General features: G+C 42.0%; 1 protein-coding gene across 1 annotated transcript in view; it reads left to right on the top strand.

The window, feature by feature from the left end:
* ft (cadherin-related tumor suppressor fat) overlaps window positions 1-16226 on the top strand; it is a 656626-nt gene that overhangs the window by 622281 nt on the left and 18119 nt on the right. The window contains exons 8-9 of the mRNA XM_071589250.1: window positions 7498-7678; window positions 9864-10117. Coding sequence (XP_071445351.1) covers window positions 7498-7678; window positions 9864-10117 — 435 coding nt within the window. The remainder of the gene's footprint in view (window positions 1-7497; window positions 7679-9863; window positions 10118-16226) is intronic.

The raw sequence follows: 16226 nt of genomic DNA, 5'->3' as shown, positions 1-16226 counted from the left end.
ATTCGTGTGTTTCGTCCCGAGAGGGAAGCGGTTCCGTCTCTCTCTCTCACATACACGCGTGTCCAGCGAACCGCCCGAGGGCTGGGTCCCACCGAATCCCATATGATACTCTGCCCATTATGCAGGAGTGGGTGAAAGCAGCGCCCTGAGACAGGATCTAGACCGACCTAATGGGAGCTGATTGTCGAAAATGGCGCCCATATAATTTAAAATACAGAGCACACATGCATAGCAATCAAATTCGTCCATATTTTAGACCCTGCGTCAATATAGGGCCCTCAGAAACTCGAAATATGTCGATTTATTGACAAAAAATAATTTCCAGCCCCGAGGAAACGCGGTCACGGCCCAGCCCTCTCTTTATATTTTCTAAAGTAAATTGACCTAAGAACGTTTGTTCAAACCTATAGAGGGGGATGATAAGCTCGTAGCTTGTAGCCATGAAGCTGTGGACTACATTCACCCTGGATACCAGAAAACAACCTATCCAAGTGAAGGTTCACCATGTGCTCATCTGGGTAAACGACTTCGACGATAGTTACACTACGGGTATTAACTGACACTGAGGATAATTGGGGGAAAATGTTGAAATTATCGCCAGACATGGTCATACATTGTAATAACTAAAAGGACTATATGAAGGTCACATTAATTGCGTAAAATCAGAAAATGTTCCGTTAAGTGCAATTCCAATTTATTAAATGTCAACCAAGTGATCAATTACTCTCTTTTTGTGACTAGTTTGGCAAGTAGTCAAGATTATCATTTGTATGGCACCACGTGGAGTCCATGGGATATGATTATTTTAAAGGAGAAATTCCAAGGTCCCTTGCGCTAGATACAAAAACATATATCTTAATTTGAACCCGAATTAAAACTTTTTACTTCAAAATGTATTATTGATATACAATTATTTTTATAGCTATCACGATCGGAATTTTTAAATCGGCGAGGATATATATTTAGGATGTTACGGAATTGCTCCCAAAAATTTCGGAAGGAAACAATTTCAACGATATAATTTCGCATCCAATTGCAGAATCCTTAGCCTTTTCGTCTTCCTCTCGATTAATTGATTTGAAATGTGAAGACTCCACTTGCTATTAAACTCTAAACAAAGTATTCAACTTTGCGTTTTTATTTCTGGCGTCGGGGTAATGAAGTCTTTAATCATGCGCATAACTGTGAGGGGTAACCTCTCCATCTGATGGATCCAAGGTATCATTTTTACCCCGCAGAATTAATGACCGCAACATAAAATTGTGGAAAAAATAACTCAGTTTCAATTATCTCTCCTTTTTACAAACGTCTTCATTTCCTTCATGATAGGTTTCCTAATAACCTCTGCCACACGTCTTTTCGGTAGGCTGCAGACATTGGGGTATGACGTATAGATCACTTTGGTTATCATGCTCACCCTTCTTTACTCTCCCTTCTCGCTGTCCTTCCCCTCTCGCTCTGCCCTCTCTTCTTCTTCCCCTGCCCCCCATGCATGGGCATTCATGTTCCTCCGTCTCCCAAATCTCCACGTCGCTATCACATCGATGACCCACGCGCCTTCCATCGTCACTGCGAGGTCGGCCGATTCTGTGCCCACGTTAAAAACCCAATGAATATAATATCTTAATTTTTTTCTCCTTCGCCACTCACAAACATAACTAGAGGACAACGGATGGGATACTTTATTAATATACAGGTAAAATTAAAAGTCAATCCCATGGGTTGTTTAAATTTTGAACAAAGGGAAAAGAAAACGTATCTCCGCTAAAGCGAGTCTCCGGTACAGAAGTTTTTTAACTCTAACACTGTTTCGACGATAAAATGAGTCAAATACCAGTATTCTTTAGTTCACTGACATTATTGTCTCTTATTTATTTCCTCTTTTTTTCGCATTCGCAGTTTTAGAGCACAGATTCATGTCAGCATTTTATTAAGTTACGGTGGTATATAGTAAACCTGTTGATATTTTGGCAAACATAATTTTTAAAAAAATTCCAATACACCTCCAGCCACATCGTTGAAGATCTCACTGAAGGAAACGAAGGAGGTTAGAGAAACAGCATATATGTGAATAAGTGAAACGTTGGATTAAAGACTTGACTGTAATTTAAGAGATTTCAACGACAACTCGAAGAGAAAATATTATAATAAAAATATTCACACTTCATTGAAGTATAACCAGCTCCAGTTTTGCTATATTTTAGTAATGGCTTCCGTTAAGAGACGGCTGAGACGTAATGTTGGAAAACTAGTATTAGGATTTTCATAGAAGACTTACCTTGAGGTCGTGTTAATATTTTCCCAGGTTCCCATCCGTCGTACGGAATGAGCCTTCGTTGGTACATAAAAAAGGGCAGTTTTCAAGAAAATTACCAAAAAAATTTCGTTAATTCAGTTGCTATGAGATGTACGAAGAGAGGGTATGGAAAAGTGTAAAATAAGTGGCAAAGAATAATTAGAAAAGGAATGAACATATGGTGAGAATAAACATACTTTACAGTGGTACTAGCTCTAGGCTGGCTGTATTAATTGTGGTCAGAGAGAAAGGATGAAATTTCACGAAGCAAAAATACTCATAAATGTCGAGGAAGGCCGCGGAAAACACGGTGACCTACGGAAAAAAATCAATGAATTACTTATTCTATGGATGTGATTAAAACGCGAGAGTTGTGCAGAGTACTCGGAGAAAAATAGTCGGGGTGAATGAGGAATACCTATGAAGCTTCACCTATCTCGATATGTATGGCGTATGGGCGTGTGTATGTAAACAAAAGCGGCCCATTCAATGCGAACCGAAGTTATGTCGATGAAATCATGCCGTGCCCATCGGCTCAGGTTTGAAAATTTCGAAGGCAGGCATGGGCATGCTTCGGGTGACCGAGCGATGAGATCTTTTGGGAAACGCGAATTCTCGCGATTCGCATGCGTGTGCGTCCTTGTGGCTGAGCCGGCCGGCACGATAGCTGCGGATCTTCCCCTCCTCCCTCGATCGGAGATATGCCGAGCATCCGCCCCGCGTGTCCCAGGGCGCTTCTCAAACGAGGATGCGGAGTCACGCCACGGTGCTGTCCAGGAGTGCGGTGGCGGTCGTCGTTTGGGTCGGACCGTTCGAGTAATAATCGAGTGCGAGGGAATACACGCGGTTTTGCCCTCCTCCGCCTCCCCCTTCTCTCCCGGGGGGGATTGGAGGCATTTTGATGCCCATATCAATGGGCGAACGGGAGGAGGGTGGCGGCGGGCGGAAAGGTCGCCACGAGGGAGTAGCGGTATCCATTTGGGCACCTACTCCGCTGATTTGTATCACTCGGCGGTGATCCCACTCTGAGCCGGACAGCGGGAACGAGTTCAACCCCTGGGCCCCGCGGTTCGAACCCTCGGCATTCGTGCTCGGAGCCTCGTGCTCGGGCAGGGTTGCCAACTCTCTCTCTCTCTGTCCTTCGCCTCCCGGAATTTGACGACAATCATTGAGTACTCTAGGGTACCGAATTGAATTCTTTCTTCCTCTACATCTACATCAATACCCTGCAAGCCACCAAAGAGGTGTATGGCAGGGGGTGCAGCACCAGGAGGAAAGGGTAAGGGATGAGGGGGTTAGGGTTTTTCAAATGGATGGGGAAAGGTAAGGGGAACCTGCAAAATAAATATATAAATATGATCGTATAGCCGTATGCGCAGTCGCTACCTTGTAGGTTAATACTTATTACTTATTCTTGTTTACTTCTAAATCTACTTTGCACCCTGCTAGTCGCCACGGAGTCGCGTTAACGTTGGTGTGTTTGCTGCGCAATGCGTACATCTTATAGGTTCCACGTTTCTTAGTTCATAACATGTTTTCATATTCTTAATTTATGGAAATGCCCTGATAGGTATAAATCCACGAGTGAATCATTCCGTTCGAAGAGAAGGAAATGGTACCTTGGTTCGATGACCCTCAAGATTTCTAACATTTCTCTTACTTACTAATTATCTTGCGTTATGTTAGCCTGGTTGTTAAAAAAATCGCGAATTTTATTTTCAACGGCCGAATTTTAACCATAAACGACGGACGATTGCATCATACCTGTTTATTATAAAATTACAACGATCATGGGAGAGGAAAATAGTAACCTCAATCAGAATGACGACAATAACAGCATTTCCAAACTTCCAAGATTGCCAAATTTTCCTAATTTCTGTTTTTTCTCCGACCTGCTCAGGAATGATAATAATTTTCACGTCATTTTTCTCAACCTAGGTAAAGTTCGTGAAAGATAAAACTTTCTATTTTTAATGCAACTCATTCTAAAATGTAAAAACTTAAGTATTCATTTTTATACCCGTAATTGTCACAGAACCATTGCAATAAAAAGGTATCTCATTCTAGTAATATAGGTAACTCATTTAAGTAAAGATTTTGGTTCTATTGTCCAGAGAGGTCATAAGGGAGAGAAATATCATGTTATTGCATGCGATGGTTAGTAATCGACTTAGTTTTGTCTGCTCGCAAATAATCAAGCGTCAGTTAGTTATATGACATCAACGATTAGCTTTTCCGTCTACCTTCGAGCTCTTATATATGGGCGGCTCTTGATGCATTCCAAAGGCCGGACCTTTATCCCGAAGAATGTTGCCACTCGATGTTCCGGTTCCGATCCGTCAGTTTTCCACTCATGAGGAACGAGAAATGAAATTATTCGTACCCCGAGGCATCCCTTGGGCTACTGGGCGGGCAAAAGAATTGTGGCCTAAGAACCACAGGTTGGGAACCGTTGCGTTACCTCATCGTGTACCGTAGAAACCGCAAACTCTGTTCTGGAAATTTCTCTCGTCCCTCCGTTTGTGCTCTATGGTCTTGTTTGCGGTCGAGGCGATCTCGCGATTCTCCGGTTACATAACATGGCCGCAAAGAGTACCTATATGTAGCAAGACTGTCTCAGGCGGATTGTCCATAGTTTGTTTGTATCCACTGTTATTAGTGCTCATAGTTTCGACGCCACAATCGACCGAGGAAGTTTTAGTCGACATTCAATTACTTCATCCGATATGTTTTAGTTTGGCATGTAAGGTAGCCTCATGTATGGAGAGTAGTTTCAAAGACGGCGACTCTTTTCAGAGATGTTTAACTGACGATCAGTTACCATTTCAATTTTCCAAAGGTTTTTCATTCGTGGGAAAATTCATTTTCGCCAACATTTAACAATTTTCCCTCATTATCGCGTGCTGAAAAGATAAATATCCATGCAATCTGAATATTATGTTTTGTAATTCCCGTGTATGACTAGCCATATCTAGAAATGACATGCTAAAATCTCGTTCAGTTAAAAAGTTCCATTTACCAGTTTCAAGTGAATGTACACAGTTTTGTGAATGTACACAGCCTAGCACTCATTTAATGCCAAATATGTTTGTACTTAATTGACATTATACACTGCTTTTAATGTATTTCGTACTCTTAAAATGTATTAAATTTTCCGGAATCATTATATCTCAGAAGCTAATTCAGACGTAGATGATTATCTTTATCGAAAGTCAATATTCTATTCATCAGCTACGTATTCAAAACGTATAGTCCTCTGTTTTCCTTACGCCTATCAGTGATTTTTATGGTACTTTTTCTCCATACTAGCCAATTTAAGTTAAAATTATCGTTCAGACAGCATTGACTCCATTCTCATTTGCTTAATTATATTTTAATATTCAAACCGTATATTGATGAAAACAGTTGAAAATGCAGATATCACTGGTCGACACATAGCTACGCGATCATCGAGCATTACTAACTGAAGAACTACTGTTAGACCCCTTAGACTTCGCATTCCTCTCGAATCGCACGGCATTGAGTATGAATATATTGTGGTCTCCATCGTTGAGAGCACGGCTTCTCACTTCCCGCAGCCGCATTTCTCCGTCTCGCCCAGCCTTTAAGTTAATATAATATATCTTTGGAGACAGTTTAGGGATATGTCGAGAGGGGATAAAAGGAGAGAGGGATGGGGTATCATATCATCTTTCTATCCCGAAACTGACTTACTGGTGAGAAATGGATGGTGATCGCAGAAATAAATTATGAATAAATTTGTCCGCGTCGCATTCCACGTCCAGAAAATTCGACCGCAGCGCGACTTCCGTCGGTGGTCGCGTCTGGATGCCGAGGTGGCGAGGCTCGATAAAAACTCCGGTCGGAGGCGGAGGCTCTCTCGATCCGATCGCCCGTGGGCCGGCGACGTGAAACGGCCCGGGAGGCATGATGTGTGGTCCCGAGAGGGTGACAAGGGGGTGGGCGGGTTTTAGAGGGCGAGGGTGGTAAAGAGGTGGTTCAGGGAGAAGAATGAAAGAGATGAACGCGCGAAGGGTAAACTCAGCAAGCCCCTCCTTTACCCCCCCCCCCCCAGTTCACTCCCTCCCACACGGCATATGCTTATTGCTCTAGCACAATTTATTTTTTTACTCCCAAGGCGGCGGCAGTTTTTCCTCGTGTTTTCACATTTCGGCGGGCGAGGCGAGACGGACGGGTGACGGTCGAATTTTGACGGTGAGGACGTGAATGTGGGGTGATTCCCAGGGAGACGACCCATCTCCACGCACCCCCTCCCTCTGACTTCTCCGTCCCTTTTTGTGCGATCCGAATGAACTTCGCGTGGAATGAATGCCGCCGCTTTCCCGCGGGAGGGAGAGAGGTAGATGCCATTCACACCGCCGATATGCTCGGAGGGGGAGATAGGCGGGTGGAGGAGGCATGAAGAGGGGACCGCAATCACGGCGGCGGCCGGCTTCAGACTCACTGAGAGGTGGCCCGCCCTTCCCCCCGGTTGAAATAATGGAACGGGGAGGGGGATAAGGTAAGGCGGGGGATGAGTGCACGTGGCTCGCCGCCTCGGTGTCCGGCGCGGGATGGATTAGCTTAGATGGAGCGCGAACAGACATTCTTTTTTTTTCAAACTATGCGGCCGCTGAAAAGCCGTTTCTTGTGCCTGGGTGTCGGGGTTAGGAAAGGAAGGCAGAGAGGGAGGAGGGAGACGAGTCTGGAGACAGCTCGCCGTGATGGATAGCTCTTTCCCCGTTTTTTCGTTTCCGTAATAACGCTGGGAAAATGGGGGTGTCCGCACGAGCTTATCGAAATAACGCATTGTTGCGCGTGTCTGTGTATGTGCGGGGCATCCACTTCCCTTCCTCTCCTCGCATTTCCCTGTTACCCATTCTCTCATCTCTCTCTTTCTCTCTCTCTCTCTCTCTCACCTTCCTCCGCAACCTCCGCAGCCTTTTCGCTCTGCGCGCTTGGGAGGACGGGACGGGAGAATTTCGCCAATTTTCGAGGCGCAAATTGGTTCACGCTTTAAAAGTCGTAGAGAGAGAGAGGAGGTGATATTAAGGGCGTTTCGCCCGCGCGAGATCCCATTGTTGTTTCTTTGTGTGTGTGCTTGCTTGCTTTTTTGTGTGTGCGTGTGTGAGAGAGACTGCGTGAACTAAAACACTCGTCTGACATTTTCTTCTCTCTCTCCCCTTCCCTTTCGGAAATAGGAACGCCGCCGCTCACCGGCTCTGGGACCGTCCGGATCGTGGTGCAGGACGTCAACGACCACTCGCCCGAGTTCGAGAGGACGTCTTACGACGCCACCGTGAAGGAGAACTCGGCCCCTGGCACCATGGTGCTCCGACCCGTCGCCATGGACCGGGACGCTGGGCTCAACGCTGAAATCTGGTGAGTTGGGCATTTTATTCAGCCCTTCTGAACTGCCTCGCAGAACCTCCTGAACGGGTGGGCTAAGGCGATCATGAACATTTGGCTGCTCAGACCGTTTCATCCGTTTAGCGTGAAGAGAGACTCTCTCTATCGTATTTATAATGTTAAGATTAGCTTTTGGAATATAATTGTGCGTTCTTCTGAACATAAAATTCTGATAACGTCCAATTGTAGGCAGATAAAATTAATCAATCTAGCTGCATAGCTTTTTTTAATTATCATTATATTTTACTACATTTATCCAGAATAAAATGGAAAATGACTGTCAAAAAGTTGTCATATTTTTCTCTGTGTGATTGGTACTGCTCGGTCAGTTCGCAGTAGTCAGAGCGTTATTACATTTCCAGGTGAAACCAAAGCATTGCATGTTTGTTCCTACAAAATAGTTTTTCCATTTTTTTCCAATCACCTTGGTAAAATTAAGTCGTTTATTATGCTTAAAAATCGCCGTTGTTTTATTTTCCATACGGATATAAAATATTTTCAAACAAGTAATTAAAATCAGCACTGTTGTATCCGTTCAACATTTTTGCCATAGAGAACTTGTGCATCTAAGGATGGAACATTTTATTTGGTAGTTAGCAGATCTTCCGAATCGCAGCTTTCCGAACAGCAGCTTACTAAATCGTCGTAAACAAACCGAGGATTTTAAAATGAGAACCTGTCGTTTTGATTATTTAATCATCTACATCACTCTGTCCATGACTATCAATTACTATATTTTATACAACATGCTTTCTTGTTGAATAAGTCTTATGAATTATTTTTGAGAAAGCAGATAGAATTCATAGGCTTGCATAATATTTCTCTCTTAAATATTTAGACTTGAGTGTTTCAAAAACATTTCTTGAAAAAGGTCAAGTTTTGTTTTCATAAAGCAAAAGAAAATCCACTCGTTGATAAAAAATGAAAATTTATTAGTCTCAGCTGTATTCTTTGAGATTTTAGCAGCATATTAATAGCTTGATAATCCTTTCAGTAGAGGTTTCGGCTAATAATTAGTGGGCCCATTTTAAATCCTGGTGATGCCCGTGAACAACCCTGGCTAAAATCAGATTTTCTGGAAATGAGAAAGTTCCTTGTAACTACTGGTCACAAAAGAAAATGAACTGACCATCCTATCCTGGGATTGAGTGAGTTTCATGCGTTATAGAGCTTAGAGCCCTGTGAATTCTACCATTTAACCTATCATGTCACCATATCAAAGTTGGGGTGATGATTCATTAAATTTTAGGACTTATTTTCTCCCCAAGTTGTTTAGCATGCATTGAAAATAATTACAATAGATTAAGAATGTTATTCTTTAAAAAAAGAATTCTTCCTAAATTCAGAGTTTTGAGCAGATCCCTCCAAAAAAAATCTACTTCTAATATTTCGTTTTACCTTTGATGAATTCTAGAATCATCAAATTTTATTTCTCGGCCCATAAATATTATCATGCATCAAAAATGTATGTGTAGAGCGAAATTTATCCTCTATAGTATTATATATTCCATTTAAAATATACACTCATCACATTTGAGAGAATTAACAATTCTTATTCTCTTCTTTGTTGACCGAACCATTATTAATTCTAATGTGCAAATAGATTTTCATTTCAAAAGAATCTTGTCATATTTTTATCCATAGGTTTGGCGGGTTAATTTCCATTTCGAAGGGTGGTTTCACTTATTTCCAAGAAAAAATTCATTAGGTTCTTTAATATGTTCATGAAATCATTTACGTTTGTTCGTCCAATGGAAATACCCATGGATTTCCATCAGGATTTGTATGAACGTGGATAAATATCACCTTGTGGAATACAGTAATCCCAAACAAATATGATGCGGATGATTTTCAGACAATAATCCTCTTCGAACCATGGCCCAGTAATACCCTGTTCTCCTGCTCGTGAATTTCTGCTTCCAATTCGTTTCCCGGATGCGCAAATTTTGATTTAAACAGTTGAGTACATTGTATCGGCCGGCAAACATTTTAAGCAGCTTCTCTTGCAAACATTTTTATTGTGACGACGCTCAGAAGGGTACTGAGATGAAAAAGTAGGGGTACGGATACCAACCTCGGTCTTTGAAACCGCCGGGTTTCCCCCTCTCTCCCACCCTTCACCGGGGTCATGACGATTATTCCGCGCTCTCCCTTTCAGGTTCACGCTTACAGGCGACCACGCGGAGAGGTTCACGGTTGACGAGGTCACGGGCGAGCTGCGGACGGCCATCCCGCTGGACCGGGAGGAGAAGTCCGTCTACAGACTGACGGTGGTAGCCAAGGACTCAAGCCCCACGGAGCCACGCTCCACCGCGCTCCCCGTCCGCGTCACCGTCATCGACGAGAACGACAACGCGCCCAAGTTCTCGGCTGACAAGTACACCGTGCACATCCCTGACAAGACTCAGCCAGGTGAGTACGAGTGTGAGTGATAGCTGTAAAAACTGAGGGGCATAAAAGGGATTGCAGGTATGGGTGAGAGTATTTTTATTTTCTAATTTAAGAAAGTTGATGGTCCGTAAAGCCACTTTACGGAAAATTTTCTCAGCTACTAATTGAAGAACACAAGAGTTGTTTCACTTAAAATTGGACGTGGTAATTTTGTTGTTTGTTTTTACGATCTCATGCGATCCTCATACGTAGCCAGATATAATCAGAGTATCTCAGATAAAAATTCCCTCGGATATACAAGTTCATCCTGGTTCGCAGGTGTGCGAACAGACGAGATTTTAAAAACGTTTAGTAGTGCAAATTAGTAGTTTTAATATGGTCAAATGCCTAATGTGTAAAAGAAAAAGAATAGCAGAATGGGTACATAACCATTTATGTAGGTACATTTGTATTATCTTATGTCTCCATGTAATAATATGTCCGAGTTTTCGCCTTTAATTGACTGTTAAATTAACTCAATGATGGAAATTCACTTTGGCATTAATAATTCGCGTGAGTAATATAATCGTCAACCATCGCTGACGTAGAAAATAATGTAATTTATTTATTTTTAATGAATTATAATTTTAGAGAGTTTTGACAACTTCAAGTTCCAATAGAAAAACATAAAATTAATTCTAAATTTGAAGAATGATTATTTTCCAAAATATTCGCATCGATTTATGTACAATTTTCCCACTGCAGTAGAAATTTATGGATTTGCATTAACATTTTCCTTTGGTAGGGATAGAACGCGAATTATTCTATCAATGCCCTCATAAAGGTTTCACTTGGGTTACATTCAATGAAGTATTGTCTGGACTAATTTCAACCACTACATTCTGAATTTAGTATTTGATGATATACTGAAATTTTTGTATTGGGGCATGATATTAAGTTTGTGCCTGTTCTTTTATTTTCATAACCTTGTTATCAGGAATCGTAATAAATTAATCGTTTTCTACTATGCTTATGTTTTTAGAATATTTTACATCATATTTATTAAGAATGAAAATGTAGCATCAAACACGAGATAACTTGTTGTAAAAATAATTAAGTGCGGTAAATTTCTCGAGATTGAAATGATTTCATATTATAGCCGTTGAAATTACTACGTTCCAGCTAACTGCTACCGAAGTTCATGATTGTTCAATTAGCTGGGAAATTATGGTACCTAATCTTCTTACCATTATAAATGACTGATCTGTTTCCCTTCGTGAAAATGAGTTTCTTTACCCACTGCGTTTATTGCGAAAGTCTCCGTTCCATTCCTTGATCCAGTTCCCATACAGCGTTACCCGTGGACTTTGAACTTCAGGCACGTTAATTTAATTCATCCAGGCGTTCCCTCCACGATTCACAGCTGATTTCGTTCCACTGAATAATTGACGGTCGCGGAAGGGAAAAGTTATCGTTCGCGCGTTGAAGCCCGAAGTCTTATATTATAGCACGAGTGTTTTGTTTCGGACTTGTACGTACTACTTGGCAAATGTGGGCATACAAATGTAATTGACGACGATTGCACCAAGGAAGAAGATAAAGAGGCCTGAAATATGATATCGATGAATGAGATGGACGTAGTCGATTGATTAAAAAAGTTAACGACAAAAAAGCAAAAGGGAAAAAAAGAGAATCGTAAACATTGGCGTGAAATAAGGAGCCGTTTCGGGTAAGGCGGCGGTCTTCCAGTGGTAACAAATAACTGGGAGAGAGAGAGATGGGGTGGTTGTGAGCTGGGGTTGGGAGTTGGAGGGTGGCAAATATAGACAACTCCACCATTAATTGCAGGTCGCACGCCAAAGATACAAGTAGCTGATAATTTCAACCTTAAAGTGTATTTTCCGCACACGTGCTATTTTTTTTCTCGTTCACCCTTGGTCGTCGCGGTAAGACAGACGTTCGGACAGAGGGGGGGGGGAGAAGAAGTGGTTAAGGTTTTGAGGGTGAAAAGAGACGCTTCAGCCACCATTGCTCCCTCGGCGATGAAGAGCTAGGAAGGGGAGGTGTCGGGCGAGAGGGTGGGGGGAGAGTCGGTAAATGTATCCCAAGGGGGGGTGGGGGTAAGTTGGGGAGGGGGACCGTGGTGGGAAAGTCATTTCTAATTAGTGACCACTTCGGTGTCGCAAGGAACAGTGCTAAATCTTCCGACTGGACGTCTCGGAATTAGTTCCTCGAGGTTCTTTCTTCTTGAGCTGAGTATTAGTGCCTAATAGTCCTCTCTCCGTGGCGCTGGCGGAAAAAGTAACGGGCGGAAGAGAACATTTTTCTTCAACTCCCAATCGTTCGGCGTCCGTTGAGCAAAGGCAAAGGAACGGGAAGGACGATGGAAACGCGGGCCTGGCGGTGAGCGAACTAGATGTGAAGAATGTATAGTCCCGGGGTGAAATACCTCTTCGCGGGTGTCCTCGCTTCCTTCCTCCATTGGCAGCACAGCTGTGCGAGTTGATGCATGGCCGGGGAAGCTAATGGAAAAATGGGTCCTGGAGGTGTATTGTCTGGACCTCTTTCAGGGGGACCGGCGCAATGACGAACCTACTGTTGATCTTCAAAATCCAGCGTCTTACGCCTTGCCCTCGAATCGCACAGCAAAAGTAGAAAATTTCGTAGTCGCAAGAAACACGCATTCTCACTCTTTGATATTCATCTTGGGATGCCTACCTATAAAAGTGATAAATGTTCTCAATAGATGGCTGAAGTAGTATAAAAAAACTTTTATGCTGAAGTGAATGTTTTTCCCGCTTTAAAAAAAGCAAAATGTGTTCCATTTCGTGAGTCGAGATTTTTATAACTCATAAAATAAAGTTGGCCTTATCTAAATTCCTTAATTTTTGTACGAGACATTAATAGCGTATTTTAATGTCTTACTTGAAAATCGTATGCATAAGTTTATTGTAACGATGCCAAATGATATCTTTTATTATTATAATACGGAATTAAAATATCCAAAACGTTAATTACAATTGTGATTATGAACATGTAAAATATTTGGCTATAAATCGAAGGTAGTTATTCCCTACTGCGTTGTGTTGCGTAACGAACGAGGTCTTACAAATATACCGACTGGCCGGATCTAGACCTAAGTGAAGCCACCTATAATAAATATTGATATTATTGTTAATTCCCCAGGCATGCTTTGTTATTCAATTATTCAATCTTTCTTTCATTGGAGCATTATGGCGTTCAATCTGGTTAACTTTCAAAAAACGGTTTATTGAACCTAATTTCACGATTTTATTTTTGATTTTTGGCTTAAGGAAATTTTCAATATTTGTTTCTCGAAGGAAATCTGAGAATTTTTTAGCTGTCCCGAAATATATTGAACACATTTTGATTCAGGCGGAGTCAGGGTTGTTAGATCTGATGCGTTCTCTCATTTCTGGGAATTATTTATCCTTGTAGACTGTTATACACGTCATTCAGATCAAATCCTCTTCCGTTTACCCCCAAGCTCCTCATTGGTATCCCTATCATCATCATAGAAATGAGAGTGTCTCTAGTGTACGTAAATCCTTTTCAGACACTTGCTTTTCCACACGCTACAAGGGAATGTGTTCTCTCCTAGACCGTGTTCTAAATGGTGTGTGTGGAATTGCAAAGTTATTTCCTTCATTTTAATATGCATCTCCACCAGATGGGCGCTTTACTTGATTTTTCAATCTATGTTGCATCCTATCCCGTCCTTTAATTATGGTTAAATATCATTTCAATTGAAAAATAATCTGTTTTAACCATTTCATCATTTTACGATTGTTACATTGCTTCGGTTTACCATTAAATACTTAAAGTTTCCTTAAAAGCCAGCGTTATGTTGAAATTTATATGCTATTAATTAACTGGACAGGACTCATCTGAAAATTTAGTTCAAAATATAAATCATGGCTCGTGAAAAATTCAGGTACTGCAGACTTATGCGATTATTAGTGCTATCTTTCGTGAGATACCGAATCCACTTCATTCTCGCCAGGTATTCCCTATTCCGTCCTTTCGACACCGACCAAAAACTCCGCTTGGATCCTTTTGACGAATTCGTCTGAATGATACGTTTGATAAATGTCTCATTTTTTGAGCATTAATCAATGTTATTTGATTTAAGTTATCTTACTGGTCTCCTCGCTTTAGGAAATAGCGTGTCTAGATACATTATTGCACCATTAAAATTCATGCTGTCGCCATTACTATGCCCCTCGTCCCCTTGTGCAGAATCAAGTACTCATAATGATATCCACCATGAGACACCAGTTTCAATCGTATCTGTCATTCGTGGGCATGTGTTTTTCACTTTAATCGTTTAATTTCGTCCTCGCCTCGCAAGCAGCGCCATTGACGGTGTCATTCATGACATTCCATGCTCGAGCACGTCTGCATTGGCGAATGGGCGACTTCCGCGCGGCATTGCACCGCCGAGAGGCACTAGTTCACGGCTCCGCTCGTCATTTCACTCCGTAGAAGAAAAGCGGCGTCCTTTTTAGACTGCTTAACGCAGGGCGAATTGGTTTATCCTTTCAAAGGAGTCGACAATCGCCTACGCGTCGGATTACATTTTACCATCCCTTGGCATTCCTCCAGTGGGTGAGCGATCACCTCATGTGCGACCTCTCCTATCCCACATCTTCCGGCTGGTAGAGAGGAGGGAGAGAGAGTGCGAAAAAAAGCCGGATAGAAGGAGATAACTGAGAGAGGGTGTGAAGGGCTTGGGAGACAGCCATCCACGTTGCACACAGAAAAAAATCATTTGCTCGGGTGAATTTGAGATCTCTTGAGTGTCTACTTTTCTCCGCTGTTAGGTTTTCATTACTTTCCAACGTTCTAGACGTTTCAGTAGGGTGGAATTATGCATTTCCAGGAAATATTAACGCGGCAATCATGTTATTTAAATTTGTATCCCCTCCTGTGATGTCGCAGAAGCCTCTATTGTGTTTATGTGAAAGAGCAAATGTACCGAGGAACGAAAGTAAGTAAAACCCAAAGGCCCCACCCAAGTTGTTATTAACAGGGCGGGGCCTTAGGAGAACCTTCCGTCATTGGCCGTGTCCTCAAATGTCGATAATTGGGAAATTCCATAAAACCTCGGCAATAAAATTCTTTGCATCGTACCTCATAGGTACGTGATAAAGTTGCGCCAAATTTTTCCATCGTCTTTCCGGAAGTATTCCTCTTAGCCTTCAGTATTCATTCTTTTTCCGTCAGAAATACATTCTATGGCGCATGCAGTTTTCTAAAATATGAAATAAGTGAATTAAGGCACAGGTGGAGCTATGAGAAGACGGGGCTGGAGTGAGAATCAATGAGTCAGTGGTTAATTCGGGAGAAATTGTAGCCATAGCTCTTCTCTTTTTATATCCGATGGTAGATTATAATGAAACATGAAATTTAACATTATACACCCGTGTTTGATGCAACTGCCTTTAAAAACAAGGGTACATGAAAAGTATTAATGTAAGACTCAACAAGTACATGTGAAACGACCAGGTGATTCGATTTGGTAAAGGTAATGTGGAAAAGATCAGTTTACTCCTGCCTGCTGAAATTAAGACTGCAAAACAAACGCAGTAAGTTCAGTGAATGAAGAGCAGAGGGTAGCAAGGGAGAGGGTAGCAAGCGAGAGGGGTTAAGAGAGGGAGAGCAAGATAGAATAAGGCGAGATCCTCGTGCTATAGGTTTTCGCAAACAATAAATATCGCGGCATTCCGGTTCGGGAGGTGGGAACCCAATGGCAAAATAAGCCGCTAGGAGGGCGGAGATTTGAATGTTACATCTCGATCTCCCTCTGCGATTAGAAAGTCCCCTTCTTCCTTCGTCCAATAGAATAAATAAGTGCTCTCAATTCCCTCGTATTTCTACAACTTGAAAGAAAGCGTGATAAGTGTTTTCGTGCACTTGTCGTAAGTGGTCGGCCGTTTGTCTTCTGATCTTTCAACGCACGTTTCATTACTCGTATTTTATGTGTATTTGATAATTGATGAAATGGCTATGTAACCAGTTGAGCTATCAATTGCATGGATTCATTCATCGAATTGAAATTGACGGGAGCGGTGGAAGTAAATATTTAATGCGTTACATTAGTGTTTGGCGAGCCGTATGGGAAAATGTT

Source organism: Hetaerina americana, unplaced genomic scaffold (genome assembly GCF_022747635.1).
Source record: "Hetaerina americana unplaced genomic scaffold, ioHetAmer1.1.p SCAF_35, whole genome shotgun sequence".
NCBI classification, from domain to species: Eukaryota; Metazoa; Arthropoda; class Insecta; order Odonata; family Calopterygidae; genus Hetaerina; species Hetaerina americana.
Note: the sequence above shows the minus strand (reverse complement) of the source record. Positions and strands in the feature narration are given on the sequence as shown.